General features: G+C 37.6%; 1 protein-coding gene across 1 annotated transcript in view; it reads left to right on the top strand.

Moving 5' to 3' along the window:
• The window catches only part of ERP44 (endoplasmic reticulum protein 44), a 127,672-nt gene that overhangs the window by 83,758 nt on the left and 17,828 nt on the right, over nt 1–26,086 (top strand). Inside the window, exons 5-10 of the mRNA XM_011939504.1 lie at nt 2,900–3,084; nt 4,372–4,487; nt 6,817–6,874; nt 8,654–8,770; nt 17,359–17,470; nt 18,401–18,542. Of these exons, the coding sequence (XP_011794894.1) occupies nt 2,900–3,084; nt 4,372–4,487; nt 6,817–6,874; nt 8,654–8,770; nt 17,359–17,470; nt 18,401–18,542 (730 nt within the window). The remainder of the gene's footprint in view (nt 1–2,899; nt 3,085–4,371; nt 4,488–6,816; nt 6,875–8,653; nt 8,771–17,358; nt 17,471–18,400; nt 18,543–26,086) is intronic.

Genomic DNA, 26,086 nt, shown 5'->3' with positions numbered 1-26,086 from the left:
TGAGGTCATACCAGTACTTCCAATTCAAATTATCATAGGGCTTTTACTTAATTACTCAGTTTTATATATTTTTTCCTTTACTGAAAATCTTGATTCTTAATGGCATTAACATGATTACTCATGTGCTTTATCGGTAATATATGTGTATGTATTTAATTTCAAAATAACAATGCCAGTACTAAATTTTTAAAAAATTTTATTTTGTTTTAATATTAAACATTTCCATGGTTCCAAAGTCAAAACTGTAAAACCAAAGTGTAGTCAGGGAATGTATCCTAGACCTCTCCATCCATTTTATCCCATTGGTGTTTTTTTTGTGGGTAGAGGAAAGACAACTATATAAACAAGCATATATAGACATGTAAATATGTGTGCATGTATATACATATGTATTTATATTTCTTCCCCAAGTTTCTTCTCCCTATTTCTTATACAAAATATTTGACCTGTACACACTCTTCTGCACCTGGCTCTTTTTTTCTTTAACTTATCTTGAAGATTGCTTCTTAGCAACAAACAGAGATCTTTTTTATTTCTTTATATTACAGCCTAGTACTTCATTATATGGGTACCATACTTTATTCAGCCAGTCTCCTATTGATAGGCATTTGGAGAAATAGTAACTTTTTGTTGTTGTTGTTATTGAGACAGGGTTTCACTCTGTCGCCCAGTCTGGAGTACACTGGCACGAACTTGGTTCACTGCAACCTCCACCCTCCTAGTTTCAAGAGATTCTTGTGCCTCGGCCACCGGGTAGCTGGGATTACAGGCGTGCGCTACCATGCCTGGTTAATTTTTGTATTTTTAGTAGAGACAGGGTCTTGCCATGTTGGCCAGGCTGGTCTCAAACTCTTGACCTCAAGTGATCCACCCACCTCAGCCTCCCAAAGTTCTGGGATTACAGGCATGAGCCCCTGGGCCTGGCCAAAATAGTAACTTTTAAAAAGGCATTTTCCATTCTCAAGACTACAACACTGTAGTGTTGGCCATTAGAACTATTTGATCTAATTTTTAAACACTTTTTGTTTATACATCATTCAAAAATTCATTTTATAGCTAGGCACAGTAGCTCACAACTGTAATCCCAGCTTTGGGATGCTGAGGCGGGAGGATTGCTTGAGTTCAGGAGCTCAAGACTGACCTGGGCAACATAGTGAGACCTCATCTCTAAAAAAAAAAAATTAAGGCCGGGCGCGGTGGCTCAAGCCTGTAATCCCAGCACTTTGGGAGGCCGAGACGGGCGGATCACAAGGTCAGGAGATCGAGACCATCCTGGCTAACACTGTGAAACCCCGTCTCTACTAAAAAATACAAAAAACTAGCCGGGCGAGGTGGCGGGCGCCTGTAGTCCCAGCTACTCGGGAGGCTGAGGCAGGAGAATGGCATAAACCCGGGAGGCGGAGCTTGCAGTGAGCTGAGATCTGGCCACTGCACTCCAGCCCGGGCGACAGAGCGAGACTCCATCTCAAAAAAAAAAAAAAAAAAAATTAAAAATTAAAACATTTTAAGATTTGCCAGGCATGATGGTACACATCTGTTGTCCCAGCTACTCTGGAGGGTGAAGTGGGATGATTGCTTAAGTCCAGGAAGTTAAGGTTGCAGTGAGCTGAGATCGTGCCACTGCACTCCAGCCTGGGTGACAGAGCAAGACCCTGTCTTCAAAAAGAAAAAAAAAAAAATCAAAGTTTCTTTTTTTTTTTAAATTTTTATGATTTCTCAGGTTATTTATCATTGTAAGTAGGATAAACTCAAGTCTTTGTGGCTTTTGCTTTATTACAGTTGTCTTTATTTTATTTAAGAGACTTCTACTTGTTTATGTTACCTCTCTCTCATTTCTCAGTTTGTAGTACCAATTTAATCTCATTAAGTCCTTGCTCAGGTAATAGGACCCATCATCTTTATAACACCCCAAAGACATAGTCTCTCCTTGTAATTTATCAGGTTGAAAAGGGGCATGTAGTTGATATGTATCTATTACTCATCTGCTTCAAGGAAGTACCAACTCCTAAAGCAGACAGATTATTGTCTATGTTAATTATGTATAAATTAAAATGTCTTACTTCAGATTTCTGTGATTTGATGAATAAAGCATTCTTTTCAATCTCAGTATGACCAGTTGTTCCCGTTGTTTATTCATATTTGTATTCTGTTTAAAGAATTTTAGTAATCAATCATGATTTCTACTTTATAAATCCACGTGGAGTTTGCCAAAGTATTATATAATCTTAGTTACTTAGTTTGCCAAAGTATTATATCTTTTCTCCAGCCCCCCTTCTGAGAGCTCATATTTCCATTTTAACCTCTAATATACTTTTAGTATTTTTGATTGCCTATAGTAGAGAGAATAAAGTACAACCTCGACTAAACAAAATATTATAAGTACTTTTGCCTCTTCCTGGACCGTGCAAAGATTTTAGAATATTTAGCATAATTTACCTCCTGCTTACCTTCCCTTCTCAGCTTATATGCTGCTGTCAGTTTAATGTCTGTTGAACCCCATAAGGCATTATGATTATTGCTGTTTTTATAGTCATTATTCATGTACCATGCTTACTGTGGCATCTGTTGTATTATTTAATTTGATGCTTAAGACAATCTTACGTGGTAGAAATGATTATCCTTATATAATAGATGAGAACTAAGGCATGGAGAGTTTATGCATTTTACAAGTTCACATGGCCAGTAAGTCGCAAATTAGGATTTAAACCCAGTCCATAACCTGGTCTCTTAACTAGTGTAAACTCAAGTCCTGATTATTACTATTTTTTTCTCTCTCACTGAAAAATAATGACTTGAACCAAAAAGTTCTCACTAAGCAATTATAAGATTTTTGACCATTAGGCTAATGGGCTCACCCTGACTACGTATGGGGGTAAATAATTTTTTTTCATTCTTTTAGCTGACATAGCCCAGAGATACAGGATAAGCAAATACCCAACCCTCAAATTGTTTCGTAATGGGATGATGATGAAGAGAGAATACAGGGGTCAGCGATCAGTGAAAGCACTGGCAGATTACATCAGGCAACAAAAAAGTAACCCCATTCAAGAAATTCGGGACTTAGCAGAAATCACCACTCTTGATGTAAGTTGTAACTTTTGCTAGATTAAATGAACATTCCCTGATAAATGTAAACAAATTCTAATGCAAACAAAAAATCTGGACATTTTCCTATAGTTTATTGCAGTGGATTTGACATACATATACTTAATGAGTTGAATTTTTTTGAATTAATCTCAAGGGAAATACTTATGTTATACTGAACTTCTGGATGAAAGATATAGCGTACAGTAAAGCTGTACTAATGTGAATTGAGCACATATGAAAGCCTCAATTATAAAGAATTGGAAGTTAAAGTCAAGTATATACAACCAGAGCTTCTGTATTTTTCTTGTGGAGACCTTCAGGGTGTCTGCTCTAATCACTCTTGTATGAGCTCTTTTTATGAGTTTTAATGTCCTCTAAAATAGCCTCTGCTTAATAATAAGTTTAGCACACCCCTTTCTTTGTACACTGGGTAGTGTTTTAAAGACAACAACAACAAAAGCAAAAACAATTGAGTTTGGGCTCTATCACAATCACCAATCATCACTGTCAGGTTTGAGATTTGATTTTACCCTACTTGCAAGCTAAGCTAACCAATTACCATTTCATGGATTCTGTTAGAAGACACAGGACTGCTGGGTCAGAGACAAAGGACTTTATTGCTCACATCACAGCAAGTAATGTGAGCATGTTTGCATTTGTTTCCTTGCCCTCCAAATCCTATGGAGGCAATACAGAGGACTCCCCAGATGGATACCTGCACAGGCAGTGGGTTATGTCACAGGAGAGGGACACTGAGCTTGGACTCACTATTTCAGAGCAAGCAGTAACCCTGCATTTGTCCTGGCTGGAGGCATTCCCTCATATCTCAGTGTTGCTTGCTGCAAGCACAACTCTGAGAAATGGCCTGGATAAAGAGTAGTCAGTCTTGCATTTTTTGGTAGACCCAGTAAGATGGGTAGGAGTGTGAGAGAGCCGTGGAGGAGTCTCTCCAACAGTCACAAGTTATGACTGATACATTGTTTTCACACATTTTAGAATTAGCCCCCTTACTTAGGAAAAGATTGTCACTGATCAAATAGTTATCTATTTCTTAAAAGTTTTAAATGCTAGAAGGAAATGTTTATGATTATATTTATTATAGTTAAGATTGTTTTCAACCCAATGTAATCTGTAATAGTTTTGGACTAGGTGTTAAAAAACTAAATATGCATTTATAGTCATACTTCATTTGAACAATAACTAGACTAAGATAAGGGGTAAATGAAATAACATGTTTATAAAATTATGTGTGTTTGCAAAATAATTACATGCTTTATTTTACAGCGCAGCAAAAGAAATATCATTGGATATTTTGAGCAAAAGGACTCGGACAACTATAGAGTTTTTGAACGAGTAGCGAATATTTTGCATGATGACTGTGCCTTTCTTTCTGCATTTGGGTAAGTATCTTATTTAAAAGTGTGCTAGTGGGTTGGTTTGGTTGCCATGTTAAATTCCTGTTGTATTTGGTCATTTTCTGAAGGTGATCTCTCCAAAATGATCTCAGTCCTTTTAAAATCACCAAACAGTCCTTATACCTGTCTCTGAATTCTTTTTAAGGTTTTAAAACTCTATTTTTCTTTCTATAGTATTATCTATTTCAGAATGTGGGCAAGCAGGAAAAAATGTACAAGTTAACAACTCATTCGTGCTTTTATTGAACTCATTTATTAACTCTTATCCTATGTTAGACAAATTGCTAATCTGTGGGGTTACCACAGTGAAACAACACACTGTCTTTCTTGTTAAGAAGCATGAGTTTTATCATCTTCATTCATCTCCATCTCTCCACCACCTTTTCTTGTATCTTCCCTGTCTCAGAGGAACAATTCTTTCTAAGGCTAACCTGTTCACTGGTATCCTTGGAACTGTCCTTTCAAACTCCTCTGGGGCTTTGATCCACCAGTTGTTCCTGCTTTCTTGTGTTTTCAACCTGACCCTTTTCAAGAACTGCTTTCCTTTTCTGAAAACATGCTTCTTTCTTTCCTGACCTGCCTCTTCTCTTAAGCTATAATGTCATCTTTCTTTTTATTTATTTATTTTTTTTCAAAGACTAGTTTATGCCTGGCTACCTTGATTTTCTCAAATTCTAACCAGTAAAAAACTTAACCTTTTGGAAGCTAACTTTCACCTCCATTGCTCTAATGAAACTTGTCTCTACACAGTCACAAAATGACTTCTTAATTACCAAATTGAGTGGTCTTTTAAACATCTTAATCCTTTTCAATTCCTCTGAAGGGTGTGATGTTCAACTACCTTTTTCTTTTTCTGCTGTGTCAACACTTACATTGAATCCCCCTGGTTTGGCCCCTACCTGTCTAAATTCTCTGACTTTATCTCCTTTTTTTTTTTTCCTTTTTCTCAAGATAGAATCATTTTTGTGGTTCTGTTCTTGACCCTCTCTCCTCATTGGAGGTTATCTCAACCATCCTTTGACTTCCATGCAGTATTATTTCTTTTCATTGGCTCATGACTGTTAGGCTCAATTGTAGTAGCTATCTTGAGTGGAGCCTGGATGTCTGGCACAATATATCCTCTTCATTTTTTGACCTTTATTGTTTGTCCTTGCTTTAATGCTTTTGTAAGATTTTGTTTGTATGTTTTATTGTGTGCATTATTAGTTTTTTGTTTTTTGTTTTTTAAGCGATGAAGTCTCACATGTTGCCCAGGATGGTCTTGAACTCCTGGCCTCAAGTGATCCTCCTGCCTGTGCCTCCAAAAGCGCCGGGATTATAGGCATGAGCCACTGTGCCCAACCCATATTCATTAAATGCTGCAAGCACACTTCTGCAGCAGAGCATGTATCTGAAAGTGCTTCTCCCAGATGTCATCTCATCAGAAAGTCTTTGCCTGATAACTTTATATAAAGTAGCACTACCATCATTTAATTTGTCATTCTTTATCTACTTATTCCACTTATTTTCTTCATAGCATTTTTTTGTAACCACCAAAGATAAATATATCTACTTGTTAGTCTATCTCTACTCACCAAAATGTAAACTCCATGAGAGAGAGAGACAGTTTTGTTAGTTTTGTTCACTCCTGTTTATCCAATGTCAAGGCATAGCTGGTATAAAGGAAGCACATAGTAAATAGTTATTGAATTAATCGATTAATGGAACACATTTTTTCTGTTCTCACTGTTATCAGTCTAGGTTAGCACCCCTTGCCCCTATCTCCTAGACTACTCTAATTAGAAACTAGAGATAAATCAATATTCAATTAATCTAAAAATAATTGATTACAAAAGTAATTTGTTGTAGTATTCACTCTACATATTTTTATTGAACAACTTTTGTGTGCCAGATACTGTACTAGGTTCAGGAAACAACAATGGACAAATAAACAAAAAATTACTTATTTATGGAACTATATTTTAGTGATGTGAGTTATTTCGGGTTTTGTTTTTGTTTTTGTTTTTGTTTCAGTCCTTGTGACCAAACCAATTACGTTGATCCCTAGTTGCTAGAAAACAGTCTGGGGTCAAAAACAACCTTTTAGTGCTAAAACTCCCAATCTAAACTTATACAAAACACAAAAACAACTAACTAAAATTTTCCTTTAAAAAGTCTGCCTCATATTAAATGTTTTCTTTAAATGTATGCTTTTCTTGGTATTGCATAGTCTTATAATAGGGACAATGATGGATAAGTATGTATTTCAAGTCTGTAATTCCTACATTGCAGAATCCTGTCATTCAGGTTTATTACTGTTTCTCCCTTCCTATAGAGATGTTTCAAAACCGGAAAGATACAGTGGAGACAACATAATCTACAAACCACCAGGGGTAAGTTGCTATTTCTTAATGTTATAAGATATAATTTAAATACATGTATAAAATGTAGTTTTATATGTGTTAATGTTCATAGAATCATAGAACTTTAGAATTGAAAGGAACTTTTAAGCATCATCTTGTGCTGATCTAAACCCTTCAAAACGAAGATGGGACCACAGAAGCCTAAAGTCACACAGGCATTAGAGTAGCAGAGCTGGCCTTAGGGATCCCCTGACTCTCAGGCCTTTTCTACCTCTCTGGCATTCAGCCTGGGAGCCAAATTTTTAAAATGCTGCAGTTGCCTGTGATTGTCATTTCTACCTGTTGTATTTGGCTAGTATTGTACTAGCCAAACTCCCAAATCTCCTGGAGTATAAATTTACTCAGTACCTGCCAGGTAATAAGGAGCAGCTAGGTTGTTTTTAACCTGTAGGGTAAGAAGTTTTAAGTAGCTGATTAGGCCCTACCAGGTGATGGTAATCATAACTAAGAGGCAAAAATCATAGCATGTGTTATCCCAAATTCACCAAGGGCCTGCCATTGCAATGGCCAAAAAAAAAAAAAAAAAAAAAAAGGAAATTTATGGATATTTTTTCAATTTGTAGTTTTCATTTTAATGTTGTTTACAGTGTTTTTACACTGAGATTTTTAATTTTTGTGCAGATAAATGAATTTCTTGCTTAGAAAGTTTCTATTTTAAATTCACATAGGTGTCTGCTTATATTTTTTGCAAGTGCATTTCTTTGAGTAGCTTACTTAGTATCATCATCTCTAGATTATCAGAATGCAGTACATATCTCCCAGTGGTAGTATGGTTGTTCAGAGCATGGGCTCTGGTGGCATCAGACTGGGTTTGAATGTCAAATGTGCCACCTTCTTAGGTATGTTACTCTGGGAAAGTTTCTTCGCTTCCCCACGCTTCAGTTTCTTAATTAGTAAAAATGGGATGATAATAACAGTACTTGCTTTATAGGGATGTTGGGAGGTTTAAATGAATCAACACATATAAAATGTTCACGATCATGCCTAGACACAGTAAGTTTATCGATTAATATTAGCTATTATTTTTATCATTTTAGACACTTCATAGATAATTGATTTTGAGTTAATGTGGAAATAGATATAGAGGTAATAAAATGAAATAGTCTTGCTTTACATCCATATAGCATCTCGTATTTTTCAAGGCTTTTTCACTATCTGTACTTTCTTCTAAAAGAAGTAATTTCTAAAATTTTCAGCTCTAAGGAATAGCTAAATTAATTCATTTGGAGAATTCTTCTTTTCACAATGCCTTCCTGCCTTTGGTGAGGATACTGAAAAAGAGTTAATTGGCCTAAATCCAAGAAAAAGCAATAGGCTTGGGTGTCACAGGTTAGATTATTAGCTCACTGGTAATCACAGAATTACCTGCTTTTTACCACCCATGGCCCTCTTTCTTGGAAGTTCCATGATTTATGTTTCTTTTGTAACACCAGTAGATTTTTCTGAGTTCATGGATGGATTTAAGAATGTACTTTTTAGCCTGGGCAACAGAACAAGACCACATCTCTGCATAAAATAAAATAATTAGCTTGGCATGGTGGCACACACCTGTAGTCCCAGCTACTCTGGAGGCTGAGGTAGGAGAATTGCTTGAGCCCGGGAGGTCAAGGCTGCAGTGAGCCATGATCATGTCACTGTACTCCAGCGTGGGTGACAGAGTGAGACTTTGCTTTAAAAAAAAAAAAAAAGAATATGCTTTTGCCAGCACAGGTTAGATTTAATTTTTTTTTTCTTCCTGTTTTGTAATAGCATTCTGCTCCAGATATGGTGTACTTGGGAGCTATGACAAATTTTGATGTGACTTACAATTGGATTCAAGATAAATGTGTTCCTCTTGTCCGAGAAATAACATTTGAAAATGGAGAGGTATGGGCTTTCTACTGTGTATTGTTACTTTAAATTCAAATGTCTGAAACCACAAGCTTCCTCCACCTGTCTTACTATGTTAACAGAGTTATCAGTTGTAAGAATCATATAGTGAGCATAACTATATCATAGCTGTTTCTGTAATATTGAGCCAGTGATTCTTCACCTTTGCTGCCCCAGAACCCCTCTATTACATTTCCAGTAATAGTAGTAGTTCACCACAACCTTGAAAATGAGTTTGAAAATGCCTTTCAGGTGATTCTGATGCCCATCTGTTGGTTGAGGATCCCTGTTTGGGTGGATGTCCTTTAGAACAAGGGTCCCCAGCCTCTGGGCTGCGGACCTGTATCTGTCCATGGCCTGCTAGGAAGAGGGCTGCCCAGCGAGAGAGCATTACGGCCTGAGCTCTGCCTCCTGTCAGATCAGCAGCAGCATTAGATTCTCATACGAATGTGAACCTTGCTGTGAACTGTGCATGTGAGGGATCTAGGTTGCATTCTCCTTATGAGAATCTAACTAATGCCTGATGATCTGAGGTGGAACAGTTTTATCGCAAAATCATCATCCCCCACCCCAATCAGTGGAAAAATTGTCTTCGATGAAACTGGGACCTGGTGCCAAAAAGGTTGGGGACTGCTGCTTTAGGAGCAGTGCTTTGCAGATTTTAGTTACAATTATTTCTATCTAATGAATAATCCTTTGCCATTAAAAGATTCTTCTGTTTTTTGTAAAGCAGTTAATGTTGTCTTTTTCATTATAAATAATGAAAGCAGTTAGCAGTGATCATGTAACTGACCTCAGTCATCCCATGCATCTGAAATCAAGTCCATCAAAATTCTTTCAACTCCCACCAAAAAAAAACTTAAAAACCTAACAGGCTGGAGGAACAAGTACGAAGAGTTATGTCTGTAAGGACCTCTGTCCTTTCTTTACTTTATGTAAGACATATCTTTCATTCCAGGTCTTTTGTTTTTAAAATCAATGGCCTAAGAATGCAAGTTTTTAAAAACTTTGTATTAGAGACAGTTTTTAAAAACTTCGTGTATGCATATACACTTCAAAGAATTGCTTAAGTATATAAATCACAGTTTAAATATCTGGTCCCCCAAAATTATCATAGAGTAAACATACCCATATAATCACTACTTACAGTGGTATGGAACAAATATTTGTGTGTCCTAATATTCATATGTTGAAATCCTAATCCCCAATGTGATAGTATTAGGGAGTGAATCCTCCATTCATGAGATGGAGTCCTCATGAACGGGATTAGTAACCTCATAAAAGAGACCTCAGAGAGTTATGTAGCTGTCTTTCTGCCATGTGAGGATACAATGAGAAGTAGGCAGTCTGCAACCTAGAAGACAGCTCTCACTAGAACTGACCATGCTGGCACCCTGATTTTCGATTTCCGGCCTCCAGAATGATAAGAAATGAATTTCTGTTAATTTGCAAGCCACCCAGTTTATGATACTTTAATATAGCAGCTCAAACTAAGAGAGAGGGTAGACAATTTTTTTCAACAAAGAGTCAGGTAATAAGTATGTTAGGCTTTGCAGTTCATATAATCTCTGTGGCAGCTACTCAACTTTTCGGTTGTAGCACAAAAGTAACCTTAGTGTTACTTTTGTGTAAACAATGTGTGTGGCTGTGTTTCAATAAACCTTTATTTCTGGACACATACTTTTCACATGCCATGAAATATTTTTAAAATTTTCCCCAATTATTTAAAAATGTAAAGACCAGGGCCCTGTGCCATGGTTCACGCCTGTAATCCCAGCACTTTGGGAAGCCAAGGCAGGTGGGTCACCTGAGGTCAGGAGTTCGAGACCAGCCTGGCTAACTAACATGGTGAAACCCCATCTCTACTAAAAATGCAAAATTAGCCGGCCATAGTGGCAGGCGCCTGTAATCCCAGCTACTTGGGAGGCTGAGGCAGGAGAATCACTTGAATCCGGGAGGCAGAGGTTGCAGTGAGCTGGGATCCACCACTGCACTCCAGCCTGGGCGACAGAGTGAGACCCCATCTTAAAAAAAAAAAACAAACCAAAAAGACCAGATATAGCTTATGGACCTAACAGAATCAGGCAGCAAGTCACATTTGACCCATGGCTCTAATTTGTCAATCCCTGAGCTAAGTCAAGAAATAAAATATTTCCAAACCCCTTGTCTTCCTTCTCAGTCATTACCCCCATTTACCATCTTCATAATCACCACTTACTTTGAATAGGACTATAGGAAGTTTTTCCTGTTTTTGAACCTAAAATAGAATCATGTCTTTTGTGTCTGGCTTCTTTCACTCAACTTTATATTTATGGAATTCATTCATATTGCATGAAGCTGTAGTTCATTCATTTTCATGCTGAATATAATTCCCTATATAAATATAACACAATGTATCCATTCTACTATTGGTGGACATTTAGACTGCTTCTAGATTTTGACTACTGTGAATAATGCTGCTATGAACATTCTTATTATGTCTTTTGGTGAATATATGCACAGATTTCTACTGGATATATATACCTATGAATAGAATTGTCAAGTCATAGGGCATATATACATTCAATTTCAGTGTATGATAACCAGTTTTTCCAAAGTGGTTTTAGCAGTTTACATTCCTACCAGTAGTGTATCAAAGTTCACATTGCTCCACGTCCTTACCCACATTTGTATGAGCTATTTACATTTTTAATCTATTTTGGTGTATGTGTAGTAGAGTTTCATTGTGGTTTTAATTTGTATTTCCCTGATGATCAGTGGGATTGAGCACTATCAGTTGCCTTTTCTGGAAAGACAGATGGTCCTAGAAGAAAAGCAGCTTCAAATGCAATGCTTAATGTTCTGGATTTCCTCCTATTCCAGTCTTGGCCCATAATGCTTTCCTGTTTTTTTGTTTTGTTTTTTTTTAACTTTTGGATGCTTTCAAAAAGGTGGTTTATTCTTATTATTGTTACTCTGGTTTTTCTAATTTTCCTAGTAGTAAGATTAGTCCAAAGTACATCCATTATTACTTCAGAATGTAATTTTTAGCACTGTAGCTTAACCTAATTGTAATACAACAAAACCTGGAGTTCTTAAGGAAGAATATAATCTCAGATTTGATGGTTTCTGTTACTAAAGTATATGTATATTGGTAAGTGCTTTAAGATTTGGAGATAATATATGTGAACTCTCCAAGATTCCCTGAAATTCTCCCTGAGTCTTTCCAGAGGCTTCCAGCTCTTAGATCTTAGTATCTCTTTCCCCCTTTCTTGGGGAAGAGAGAGCAACACTTAACTTTTGGGACTGGCCATTGTGAGCAAACCAGAATGCTCTTTGCCCCCTCTTCATCTTGAGAATGCATTCTTGGGGTATTTCTGATCTGTGTCCATTGGCATTTCCAACACTTAGACTGAGATGTATAAGGCAAAAGGAAAACTCAAGGAACTGAGTGCCATTCTTAGGTCCTTAAGTCCTTAGCCAGTCTGCTTTGTTTTATTCGCTTTTCAGGGCCTTAGGTTTGTTTATATAATGTCCAGGATTTTTAGCTGAACTTCCTGGGGGAAATAGAGAAAAGTGTCTACTTCATCTTTCTGGAAGCAGAAATCTATGCCAACAGCATTTAAAAACTCGTTACAAGATTTTTTTTTACCTGATTTAAATGTTGCCTTTGCATTTTAGTACATAAAAATAAGTTAGTATTTTTATGTCAGCATGGTACATTTTTGGTGTACCTTTTCCACCATAAAATAATATTTAATTCTTACTAAGTTTGTAGCAATTTCAAATCAAATGTATGAATGTTTGTATGAGATTCTCTGGGTGTGTCTGCTTGGACAGATCATTGCAAGCCGCAAGCCTAAGTCATCTTACATTGGCTCTTTGCTGAGTGTTTCATAGAAAGAGGATTAGTGCTGCCAGGATCCAGTTTAACATGTAAGAATACTCCCACTGAGACATCCTACTTGTTTATAATAGCTATTTCTCAAATCAAAGTTCTAAAAATGGTTTCTCATGAAATGTGATTAATATGTTTTTAATCCTGCAAGCTTAAATATCATAAACTTATCAGGCTCTGTTGCACTGGTTATTATCTTAATGCAATGCCATATTTTAAAATATTTTGGAATTTTGAATTATAGAAGACTTTTGAGTGAAAATTCTAACACAAGCCTTTTCTTGCAAAGTCTCTTTTTTTGGTTTAAAGAAGTTGCTTTACCAAGTTTTCTGGTTTCTTTTGTTCCTGTGATTCTTTGATTCTGCTTCCTTTTCCCTAGTTTTTTAGAATTTCAGAGAGTATTCCTAATTTGAAAATCTAGAATCTGAAATGCTCCAAAATCCAAAATTTTTTGAGTACCTCCATGACACTCTTGGAGCATTTTATATTTTTAGATTAGGGATGCTGAAGCGTTAAGAGTAGTGGAAATATTTCAAAATCCAAAACACTTCTGATCCCAGGCATTTTGAATAAGAGATACTCAACCTTTATTTCTGTGTGACAGCTTGGCACTTGGAGACCATTCTTAGTGACCAGAGTATTTTTTTGTTCAGTAATGTTCTGTTGCTTCTTTCAGTGTTATTTTTGAACCTTCTTCTCAAAGTAGTATTTTCCTGGATTCTGAGTAATTCATATTGTTAAGATGCATCTTAAGTCATTGTAGTTTTTTGAGATGGTTTGAATAAATATGCTCAGATTGGGTGTCTTTCAGTCTTTAATTATGTGTCATTAACCCCCATGACACACTGGATGATCAGGTGTAGGAATTCAAATGTTTGGATCAAATAGTGGCTTTCAAACCATTTCTCATTGCAAGGCAAAGTAAAAAAATTTCACTAGAATATACCATAATTCTTATTTTTCATTGAATAATACCCTTCTGTGTGCAATGCACTCAGTTTTGTATTCTTTTCTTTTTAATACTGGATATATAGATTGGATGTAGCACACATAATCTTGTGTTGCTTCCATCTCTTTCCTGTCATTAATAGCATTTTAAAGTGGACTGTAAGACATTTCACGGAATTCAAAATACTGCTCCTACAATTTGAGTGTTTGGCCACAAGGTGTCAGTGGTGTGTCATAGTTTTATAGTACCAGCAGCCTAGAAGATGATTGGGATTTAAGCTCCCTCTGCTTTTTAACGCACATTCATACTTATATAAAAAAAAAACTTAGAATTTATTAATAGAATAGTTAAGACAAGCAATTGTAAAGCAGAATGTTTGAGGTACTTTAAATCAAACTAAGAAAGTAAACATTTAAAAAATACTTATTTATTTATATTTGAATTGTTAGTCTTTTCCATTTTGATCTTAAAGTTGGTTTTGAAAGAGAGGGTGGATTAGACTCTTTCTGCTTACAGTTTATCAAATGAATGTCCTAGCTCCCCCCCAATCCTTTTTTTTTGAGATGGAGTTTCGCTCTTGTCACTCAGGCTGGCATGCAATGGTGCGACCTCAGCTCACTGTAACCTCCACCTCCCAGGGTCAAGGGATTCTCCTGCCTCAGCCTTGAAGGAGTAGCTGGGAGTACAGGTGCCTGCCACCACGCCCAACTAATTTTTATATTTTTAGTAGAGACAGGGTTTCACCATGTTGGTCAGGCTGGTCTTGAACTCCTGACCTCAGGTGACCCACTCGCCTCAGCCTCCTAAAGTGCTGGGATTACAGGTGTGAGCCATCACGCCCAGTCTGTCCCTGGTTTTCTTACTTCTGTAGGCCTCAGGTATGTTTAGTTGGATTACTTACATTTTTTAAGACAATTTGCATTCACTCATTTAGTCCTCAGAGGCCCAGGAAAATTTAAGAATTTGTCATGACTATTCGCCTGCTCTGGCAGTTCTTTCAGGGATAATTTTTAAAACCAGATTTAAAGGTGTAGACCTGGAAAATCTTAAACAATGAAACAGGGTAGCGCCCTTCCCCGTGGTTGTCAGCACATTTAATACTTCTTGAGATTTGTTATGTTGTAACCAACCATTTAACCATTTAACCAACCATTAAATCATTTAATCTGTGGGGAAATATCTGTTTCCTGTAAATCTGGTTATCTTGATATTCTTCTCCCTAATCTTTTAACATTTGTTTGGTAAAGAATATGCCTGTATGGACATAGGTAAACTTGGAAGCCTAAGCAGCATACATTACCACCTATTTAGAAGCATTTGTTTATTTATTGACATATGTTGATTGTGAGCAAAACAGAAATGAAATAAGATTGTCTTCAAGGGGTTTTCAGTTTAATATTTCATATGTACAGATAATGTAACACAAAGTCATGCCCCATTCCACATGAGGGGCACTGATAAAATGCTCTTGGAGATTAGAAGAAAGAATTTTCCACTGATAAAATGCTCTTGGAGTTTAGAAAAAAGAATTTTCCTTTGACAGGGATGGGGTGGAATGAGAGATGGCTTTAGAGAAGAGGCACTACATCCTGCAAAGAAAAGTGCTAAGAGAGAAGTAGAAGTACTAAAGAAAATGGGGAGATAGGAGAAGGAGGTTAGACAGGAGGGGACTAGGCAGTAGTTTGAGTATTTAAGGTACTTGTTTAGAATTTGAAATGGAGATGTTAAGCAGGCAGATGGAAACCTAGGCTTGGATTCTGTACTGGAGCTGGGCTTGTAGACACAGATAAGTGATCAGAAGTAGTGATCGAAACTGTTGAACTACATGAAGTTGTCAGGCTAGAGCAGAGAAGTCCAAAGACAACCATTGAGACCAGCATCAGTTAATGGATGGTGGAAGAAAAAATGGAAGTCCAAGAGATAAAAGATGAGGGAAAAAAAATCAGCTTACTAAAAGATTAATGTGATGTCAGGGGGTGGGGAGAGGGGAAATGGGAATCACTACTAACGGGTATGTGGTTTCTTTTTGAAGTGATAAAAAATGTTCTAGGGTGGGCGCAGTGGCTCATGCCTGTAATCCCAGCACTTTGGGAGGCTGAGGGGGACAGATCATGAGGTGAGGAGATCAAGACCATCCTGACCAAAATGGTGAAACCCCGTCTCTACTAAAAATACAAAAAAATTAGCTGGGCATGGTGGTGTACGCCTGTTGTCCCAGCTACTCAGGAGGCTGAGGCAGGAGAATCACTTGAACATGGGAAGCAGAGGTTACAGTGAGCTGAGATCGCGCCACTGCACTCCAGCTTGGGCTACAGAGTGAGATTCCATCTCAAGAAAAAAAAAACTCTGTAATTAGTGGTGATGTTTGCACAACCTTGTGAATATAGTTAAAACCACAAAATTGTACACTTAAAAATGATGGACTAGGTGTGTGGCCTCATACCTGTAATTCCAGCACTTTGGGAGGCTGAGGCAGGCAGATTGCTTGAGCCCAGGAGTTTGAGACCAACCTGGGCAACATGGCGAAAACCCATCTCTACAAAAAATAACAAAAATGAACTGGGCATGGTCATGCATGTTTGTAGTCCTCACTATTTGGGAGGCTGAGGTGGGAGGATCACCTGAGCCTGGGGAGGTTGAGGCTGTACTCCAGCCTGGGTGATAGACCTTGTCTCCAAAAAACGGTGGTGAAATTTATGGTATGCTAATTGTATCGCAGTTTTTTTTTAAAATAAGTGTAACAAGAGGCTTAATAATTGATCTTATATACAAGTGAAACAGGCTTAAATATGGAGATGAGAACCAGAAGAAAACTTTTAATCTTGTAAAATAGGTCCCAGTTTCAGTTTTCTTTTTTTAAATAAAGTACATTTGTACTTTCTGGTGAGGTAGTTCCTAAATTTATGGACAGAGCCTCAAAAGGATAGTTGATGAAAATAATTTTGTTTTGAGACCCTTTCTGGACTTTTTCTGATGACTCAGAACTTAGCATTTGTTGGGGAGAATAAATGATTAAATCTATCTACGTATCACATTTCATTTAATCATGACTACCCATTGTATTATTCTCCAATTACAACAATAAAAATTTTAATAGCATTTTATAATTTTCAAGGTGCTTTTGTATGTGTGTAAAGAGATATATAAAAATATATAGGGGCAGGTATTTATTAATAATTGTATTGGTTGAAAATTAGTAAATAATGGAGTTTTTGTCTTTTACCCTGGATAAAACACTTCAGCTTTGGTTAAGTTTTATATGTAAGTGTAATGGTTTTCGCAACCTTAGAATACAAAAAAATTTGCAAATCAGATTTGTTTATTGCTGATATACTGAGTTTTCAGTGTTACTTGTGAAGACTGAAAATACTGGTCATGTTTACCCTACCCTAAAATTAACGCCTTGGTAAAGAACCAGCGTAGTTCACCTCTATATGTCATGAGTTCAATAGCCTAACCCTGAGGCCTCGTATCCCATACTGGCTGACAGACAGTAGTTCCTTTAAGGCAGATCAGTTTCTGCAGCAAAGCAGGGCATGTGGATCCTCTGACTGCCTGGGTACTTGAGGTGGGGAGGGGAGTGAATTCAGTTCTCTGTTCTGGCTAATGTTTATTCACACCACTGAGCCTTTTGTTCCCCCCCTGGGATATTACAACTATTGCATTACATGGGTCAGGTTCAAAATTGTTCCTACCTAGAAAATAGCTACAACTGAATGGAGAAGCCTGATAATTCTCATTGAATGCTTCTCTCTACAGGAATTGACAGAAGAAGGACTGCCTTTTCTCATACTCTTTCACATGAAAGAAGATACAGAAAGTTTAGAAATATTCCAGAATGAAGTAGCTCGGCAATTAATAAGTGAAAAAGGTAGACAGATTAAGGTGTTTATTTTCATCATTTCTTTCTCTCTTTTTTTTCCCCCTTTCATCGTCTCCCCTCCCATTATTTTCAAATCACATAAACATATTTGGGTTAAAACTTTATTTTAGTGCATTCAAATGTGACAGTAAGGAGGCGTTAGTAGAGCGATAATAATAGTAGAGCGAAGTAGTGTTTTTTGTTTGTCTTCTAACCATTACTATTTTGGAGAGAAAAATCGAAGTTCATGAAAAGCAGGGTCATGAATGAGCGTTAGTTCTGGGCACTTTCTTTCATTGCTTGTCTGACTCCTTTTCCGATGGACATTCCCAGATATTACTGAGAGAGCTTACACAGTCTGATTAACATTTATTTCTAAATGAAAGAAAGTTGAGTAGTTGTCTGCGGATTTCTCCAAAGCATTTAATGGAATTTGAGGTATCACCAGCTTTTCCTCTGTAGTTGGGGAAGAAAGTCAAACAAAATAAACTAAAGTTACTGTATAGAGCTGCCCATTTTAGTCACATACTATCTTGCAGGTTGAATTCGACTAAAAATCAACCAGTATGGCTGGAATAGGCTGGTATGAAAATGGTCCCATGAGAATGGCTCATATATCAATTTGAACTTCCTGCCTAGAACCTGGTAATCTGCAAAGTAAATGATTGCCCATTTAAGGAAAGTAAAACATTCATTATAGCCTTCAAATTTGGGCTAAGTCAATATGATTTCTAAAGAAGTTATACTTCGTGCCCTAAGAACTAAAAGCCTACCTATTTTAAGTGTTAGATATTTAGGTTTTAGTTTTTCTGATCTATATTACTCTTAAGAATGTTGGGGTGCTTTTTTAGTATGTCAGTTTTTGTGAGCTTGCAATCTTATGAAAATATTATCAAGAAAATTTGAATTTACCTCTCAAAATTCTTTTTGTTTTAAAAGGTACAATAAACTTTTTACATGCCGATTGTGACAAATTTAGACATCCTCTTCTGCACATACAGAAAACTCCAGCAGATTGTCCTGTAATCGCTATTGACAGCTTTAGGCATATGTATGTGTTTGGAAACTTCAAAGATGTATTGTAAGTATTCATTTTGTTTTTTAAAAATTACTGAGATGTGTCTCAAAAATGAACTTAAAATAGTTTGAATATTTTAAATAATCCTATATTGGAACAGTAGGACTCTGTTAACTGGATGGGAGAAGTTTGGGTGACTGCTGCTTTTTTTTCACTATAGAGTGTGGTATAATTATGAACATTATGATATACCCTTGTAGAAATACCAACATTAAGTGATTAGGATTGATAATGAATGCTTGGGTGATTAATGATTAATGCTTGGGAATCAGTCTCTCAAAGAACATTTCTGTCTTGTGAGAAATTAGCTCTTCACTGAGTTTGGTCTTTGCCAAGCACATCAAGAAAAATAGCTTATAACCTTCGGGCAGGGTAAAGGAAATTGTGTAATAGTGCTGTTCATTCGTGACTGCACCTAGCAAGAACATTAGTAGTATTTATGAATCTTGCTTTTACTAGGCATTTCTAATGGCATATAGCTATGAACTGTTCCAAGAATAGGTAAGCTTTCTGACTCAATTCTCAGATATTTATAGTATTAATATATGTATAAGCTTTGTAGGTACTACAGATACTGAATTTTTATCAGCTTTGTGAGGTGTTAAATACAGTGGTTAAAAATGTAGGTTTTTTTATATGAAAAGTTTAAGCAATACAGGTATTCAAATTAGACATTTTATTTTGAAAATTCATTTAAATGCCATTTTTATCTCAAAAGATTAAATTACACAGAGGATGATTTGTAGTCCTATGGCAGAATGAATTACCCCACTCAGTTCTAAATATTTCAGTGGAGATGTGGTTGTTTGGTAGAAGATTCCCAATCCTAAAATTATCTAGGAAGCCTAGATTTGAGTCCTACCTTGGGAAAGTCACTTAACTTCTCTGTTCTTGTTTCTTCATATATAAAAAATGGTTAATGATACCACCTACCTAATGGGATTGTTATAAAAATTGATGAGAGATAATGATTATGTTATAAACCATAAAGTAGTAACAAATCTTAGTTGTTCTTACTTTATCTATGCTCAGAAAGATACCATTCAACCTATCAATTCATTAAATATTTAGCTCTCTCTTCTGTATGACAGACATTGTGTTAAGAACCAAGGGTTTTTACTGAGACTGGGTCCCTGCCCTCAGAGAACTCATAACCAAGTGGAGGAAAGGGACAACCAGGTTAACAGGCAATTATGTTTTATTAAGGGATAAGTGCTCTGACAGAGATCAACAGAGTAGTATCTGATCCAGGATTTCTGGCGATATTGATGCCCAAGGTAGGTATAAAGTTTTATAGAAGTTTATCCCGGAGGTGAGAAGGAGACAGGGCTTAGAGAAAGGTGATATTGGCAGGAACAAGTTCAAGTGCTGTTGGTGAGTATAAGTGGAAAGGCGAATGCTGAGGGATGAGGTCAAGAGAACTAATTCATGAAAGTCCTTACATGCTGTGTTAAGGAATTTTGACTTTATCCTGAAAACCATGAAGAGCTAATGAAAGGTTTTAATCAGGGAGTGACATAATCAGATTGTTTTTTAAAGATTACTCTGGCTGCAATCTGGAGAATAGATTAGAGGGGGTCAAAATAAAATCTAGGTGACTGTTCAGTAATCTAGTCAAGAGTTGATTATGAAAGTTAATCTCAGTGGACATCAGCAAGATGATAGAAAAGGACTTTCCATGTTCCTCTCACACAGAAACATCAAGTTGAACATACGTCCATGCACAAAAATACCTTTACAAGAGCTAAGGAAACCAGGTCAGAGATTATAGTACCTGAGTGTAGTAAAGAAATGATGCATTGAAGAGTCTAAAAAGGACAATTTTATACTACTTGCACCACCCCTCACCCAACCCCAGACAGCACAGTATGGAGAGAGATACCCTTCATGTGGGGAAAGGAGAAGGAAGTTAGCACTAAACTTTTCCTCAGACCCTAACACGTGGCTTGTCCTGGTAAAACTCAGTGCCAGAAAGGCTTCTGTAGCCCCAGACTCCAGGCTGGTGCCCATGGACCGAGCATTTAGTCCCACCCTGGTGCCACGCTAGATCTCAAAGCCCCAGGTTGGATTCCAAAGCTGCAGGCCCTAGGCCTGCCCAGCAGACTCAGTCTCTGGATCTACTCCAGCACCAGGCCAATCCCAGTGACTCCAGGCTCCAGACCAGCTGCCCACAGCCCTAATCATCAGGCTAGCACCCACAGACCCAGGGTTTAGGCTTATCCTAGTAGACTCCAGTGATGGACCAGCCTCCATGGACCCAAGTTCTAGGACCATACTTGTGGATCCAGGTTTCAGACTGGCCCCTGAAGCCCCAGGACCCAGGCTAGACTTTGCAGACCTGACTCCAGGCCAGCACCTACACACTCAGCCTCCAGGCCAACACAAGTGGTCCCAGGCTCTAGTCAGACTCCAAAGCCCTAGGCTTTCAGCCAGCCTCAGTGGCTTCAGATACCAGGCCAGCAACCATGATCCTACACTCCAGATAAGCTGTCATAGATCCTGATTCCACACCTGCCCCAGCACTAGGTCAACTGCAGGTTCCAAAGACCTAAGATCTAGGTTTGCTCCAGTAAACACAGACTCCAAGTTCACCCTAGTAGGCCCTGGTTCTAGGCCAGTCTCCACAGACAGAGGCTCCAGGACTACCTCTGCAGACCCAGGCTCCAGGCCAGTCCCCTGTGGACTCTTGACCCAGACCCGCTCCCATAGACTCAGCCTATCCCAGTGGACCCAAGCACCAGGCTCATCCCAGTGCCTGGCTGGCCCCTGCAGACTCAGGCTCAAGGCCCAACCCAGTGCCAGGTTAGCTCTAGTGGACCCAGGCTTCAGGCCCACCCTGTTAGACGCAGGCCCATTCCACAGAACCAGTCAACAGGTCCACTCCAGTGGACCCAAGTTTCAGGCTTAACTCCATGGAACCAGGCACCCAGCTCACCCCCTTGCTGACCCAGGCACCAGGCCAGCCAGTGTGAAGACACTTAAGAGCAAGCCAGCCTTTGAACCATACCAGGCAGCTGGACTAGAATCCCTGAATGGACTGACTAGTGAAGGGCTTTCCCAGACAAAGCAAGTCAAAGACTAAAATAAGTCTCTACATCTTCAAATGCCCAGACATCAATGTAAGGCAATAAGAAATGAAAAACCAAGGAGACATAAACGTAACATCACCCAAAGAGCACAATAATCTCCCAGAAGCTGACCCAAAGAAATAGAGATGTATGAACTGCCTGACAAAGAATTCAAAATCATTGTTTTAAAAAGTAACATCCGGCTGGGCGCGGTGGCTCAAGCCTGTAATCCCAGCACTTTGGGAGGCCGAGACGGGCGGATCACGAGGTCAGGAGTTCAAGACCATCCTGGCTAACACGGTGAAACCCCGTCTCTACTAAAAATACAAAAATTAGCTGGGCGAGGTAGCTGGCGCCTGTAGTCCCAGCTACTTGGGAGGCTGAGGCAGGAGAATGGCGTAAACCCAGGAGGCGGAGCTTGCAGTGAGCTGAGATCCGGCCACTGCACTCCAGCCCGGGCGACAGAGCGAGACTCCGTCTCAAAAAAATAAATAAATAAAATAAATAAATAAATAAATAAATAGTAACATCCATGAACTTCAAGAAAATACTGAGAATTCAATGAAATCAGGAAAATAAGTTACCAAAATGAGAAGTTTATCAGAGAGATTGAAATTATATATTTCTTAAAAATTAAATTCTAGAGCTGAAGAACACAATGAATGAAAAAATGTAACAGCATCACCAACAGAATTGAACAATTAGAAGAAAGAATTTAAACCTGAATATACAGGTTATTTGAAAACATACAGTGAAAGGAGAAAAAAAGAATGAAGAAAGTTTATGGAATTAATGGGACAGCACCAAAAGAGTAAATATTCAAGTTATAGGAGTAAATGAAGGAGAAAGGAGAAACAAAGGGGTAGAAAGCTTATTTAAAATGAGAAAAGCTTTGCAAATCTGAGGAAAGGTATAAGTATCTAGGTACAGGAAGGTCAAAGAACTCCAATCAGCTTTAGTTCAAAGACTACACCAACACATAAACTGTTGAAAATCAAGGACAAAGAAAGATTCTGAAAGCAGCAAGAGAAGAGCAAATGACATGTAAAGGAGTTCCAGTACAGCTAGCAGCAGTTTTCTCAGCAGAATCCTTATAGACCAGAAGAGAGTGAGACGATATGTTCAAAAGTACTTCAGGAAGAAAACTGCCAACGAGCAATATTATATTAATACCTAGCAAAGCTGTCCTTCAGAAATGAAAGAGAGCTAAAGACTTTCCCAGATGAACAAAAGCTGAGGGAGTTTCATCAGACCTGTCTTAAAAGGAATGCTAAAAGGGAGTTCTTCAGGCTGAAAGAAAAGGACAGTAAGTACTAACATGAAAACATGAAAGTATAAAACTCAATGGTGAAAGTAAGTATACAGTCAAATTCAGAATACTCTAAGCCTGTAATTGTGGTATATAAATCACTTATAGCTTTGGTATGAAGGATAAAAGAACTATTAAAATAATAATAGCTACAATAATTTTAGGGATACACAGTATAAAAAGATGTAAATTATGACACTAGAAATTTAAAATGTGAGGAGGGTAAAGTAAAAGTGTAGTTTTTTTTTTTTTTTATGTTAATAAAGTTTTTTTTTGTTTGTTTTTTTGAGACGGAGTCTTGCTCTGTCGCCCAGGTTAGAGTGCAGTGGCCGGATCTCAGCTCACTGCAAGCTCTGCCTCCCGGGTTTACGCCATTCTCCTGCCTCAGCCTCCCGAGTAGCTGGGACTACAGGCGCCCGCCACCTCGCCGGGCTAGTTTTTTGTATTTTTAGTAGAGACAGGGTTTCACCACGTTAGCCAGGATGGTCTTGATCTCCTGACCTCGTGATCCGCCCGTCTCGGCCTCCCTAAAGTTTTTATCAGCTTAAAATAGCCTGTTATGAGCACAGGACATAGTGAAGAAATATACAAAAATAAAAATTAATACCCTATTATAATTATATTTTATATAAATCTCATGGTGACCACAAAGCAAAAAAACTTTAGTAAATACACAAAAGATAAAAATTAAGGAATAAAGCATACCACTAGAGAAAATCACCTAAGCACAAAGGCAGACAAGAGGAGAGGGAGAAAGCAACAAAGGATCTACAAAACAACCAGTGAACAATTAACAAAATGGCAGTAGTAAGTCTTTACCCATCAATAATTATTTTGAATGTTAATGGCTTAAATTCTCCAATCAAAAGACATAGAGTGGCTGAATGGATAAAAAACCAATACCCAAGTATAAACTGCCTACAAGAGATTCACTTCACCTATAAGGGACACAGGTAGACTAAAAGTGAAGGGAGGTAAAAAGATATTCTGGACATGGAAACCAAAAGAGAGCAGGGTAGCTATAATTATATAGCATTTAGGTCAAAAACTGTAAAACAAGGTCATTGTATAATGATAAAGGGGTCAATTCAGCAAGAGGTTATAATAATTAAAATATATATGCATGCAACATTGGAACACCAAAATATATAAAGAAAAGATTAATAGATCTGAAAGGAGACTATAATACAGTAATAATAGAGGACTTCAATACCCTGCTTTCAGCAAGGGCCATATCATCCAGACGGAAAAATAGGGAAAGTTTGGATTTCAACAGTTTTAGCTCAAATGGACCTAACAGACTTATATAGAACATTCTATTCAATTGAAGCAAGATACACATGTATGTGTTCAAGTGCCCATGGAACATTCTTCAGGATAGATCATATGTTAGGCCACAAACAAGTCTTATCAAATTTAAGAAGATTTTTTCTGACCACAATGGTAGAAGCTAGAAATCAATAACTGGGAGTAAATTGGAAAATTCACAAATACATGGAAATCAAACATGTTCCTGAACAACCAGTGGAGCAAAGAAGAAATTAAAAGGGAAATTTTAAAATATCTTGTGAAAAATGAAAATAGAAATACAACATACCAAACAAAACTTATGGGAAGCAGCAAAAATAGTTTTAGGAAGTTAGTTTTACAGCAATAAACACCTACATCAGAAAACAAGAAAGATCTCAAACAACCTAACATTGTGTCTCAAGGAACTAGAAAAAGAACAAACCAAGCTCAAATTTAGTAGAAGGAAGAAAATAATAAAGATCAAAAGAAATAAATGAAATTGAGATTAGAAAAACAATAGAAAAGAGCAACAAAACTATGAGTTGGTTTTTTAAAAAGATAAAATTTAAAAACTTGTAGCTAGAAGAAAAGAGAGAAGACTCAAAAAATAAGAAATGAAAGAGGAGACATTACAAGTGATACCACAGAAATATGAAAGAATAAGAGGCTACTATGAATAATTACGTGTCAGCAAATTAATAACCTAGAAGAAAATACTAGACACATACAATCTACCAAGGCTGAATCATGAAACAGAAAATCTGAACAGACCAACAGCAACCAATAACAAATAAGAAATTGAATCAGTAATGAAAAGTCTCCCATCAAAGAAAAGCCCAGGACCCGATGACCATTCTTTCTAAAACTACCAAAAAATTGAAGAAGGGAGAAACTTTTTTTTTTTTTTTTTTTGATACGGGATCTTGCTTTATCGCTCAGGCTGGCGTGCAGTGGTGCAATCATAACTCACTGCAGCCTCAAATTCCTGGGCTCAAGTAATCTCACCTCAAGCCTCCCGAGTAGGTGGGATTACAGACATGTGCCATCATGCCCAGCTAATTTGTTTTTGCTTTTGTAGAGACAGATTCTTGCTGTTTTCCAGGCTGGTTTCAAGTTCCTGGCCTGGCCTCAAGTGATCCTCCTACTTACGGCCTTCCAAAGCACTGGGATGAGAGAGACATGAGCCACTGCACTAGCCTGGGAGAGCACTTTAAAACACATTCAAAGTCAGACTAGGACACGACAAGAAAAGAAAATTACAGGGTAATATCCTTGATGAACATAGATGCAAAAGTCCTCAACAAAATCCTAGCAAACTAGAGACCCTGGTTATGGTCAATTGATTTTTGACAAAGGTGCAAAAGGTGCACTTTTCTCAGCATCAAAAAGAGAGAGAAAAGAGAGTCTCTTCAATAAATTGTGCTAGGAAGAGTGGGGGAAAACTGGATATCCACATGCAGAAGAATGAAATTAGACCCTCATCTCACCCCATATACAAATATCATCTCAAAATAGATTAAAGACATTAACATAAGATCTGAAATTATGTAAGAGTACTGAAGAAAACAGGGGAAAGCTTCATGACATTAGTCTGGGCCACAAATTTTGGATATGACCCCAAAAGCACAGGCAATAAAAGCAAAAATAGAAAAATTGGATTACATCAAACTAAAAAGCTTCTGCACAGTGAAAGAAATCTACAAAGTGAAAAAATCAACCTACAGAATGGGAAAAAGGATTTACAAACCATACATCTGATGAGGGGTTAATACTAATAATATATAAAGAATTCAAACAATAGTAAGAAAACAACCTGATTGAAAATGGGGGCCGGGCGCGGTAGCTCAAGCCTGTAATCCCAGCACTTTGGGAGGCCGAGA

Source organism: Colobus angolensis, unplaced genomic scaffold, assembly GCF_000951035.1.
Source record: "Colobus angolensis palliatus isolate OR3802 unplaced genomic scaffold, Cang.pa_1.0 Scaffold181, whole genome shotgun sequence".
NCBI classification, from domain to species: domain Eukaryota; kingdom Metazoa; phylum Chordata; class Mammalia; order Primates; family Cercopithecidae; genus Colobus; species Colobus angolensis.
Note: the sequence above shows the minus strand (reverse complement) of the source record. Positions and strands in the feature narration are given on the sequence as shown.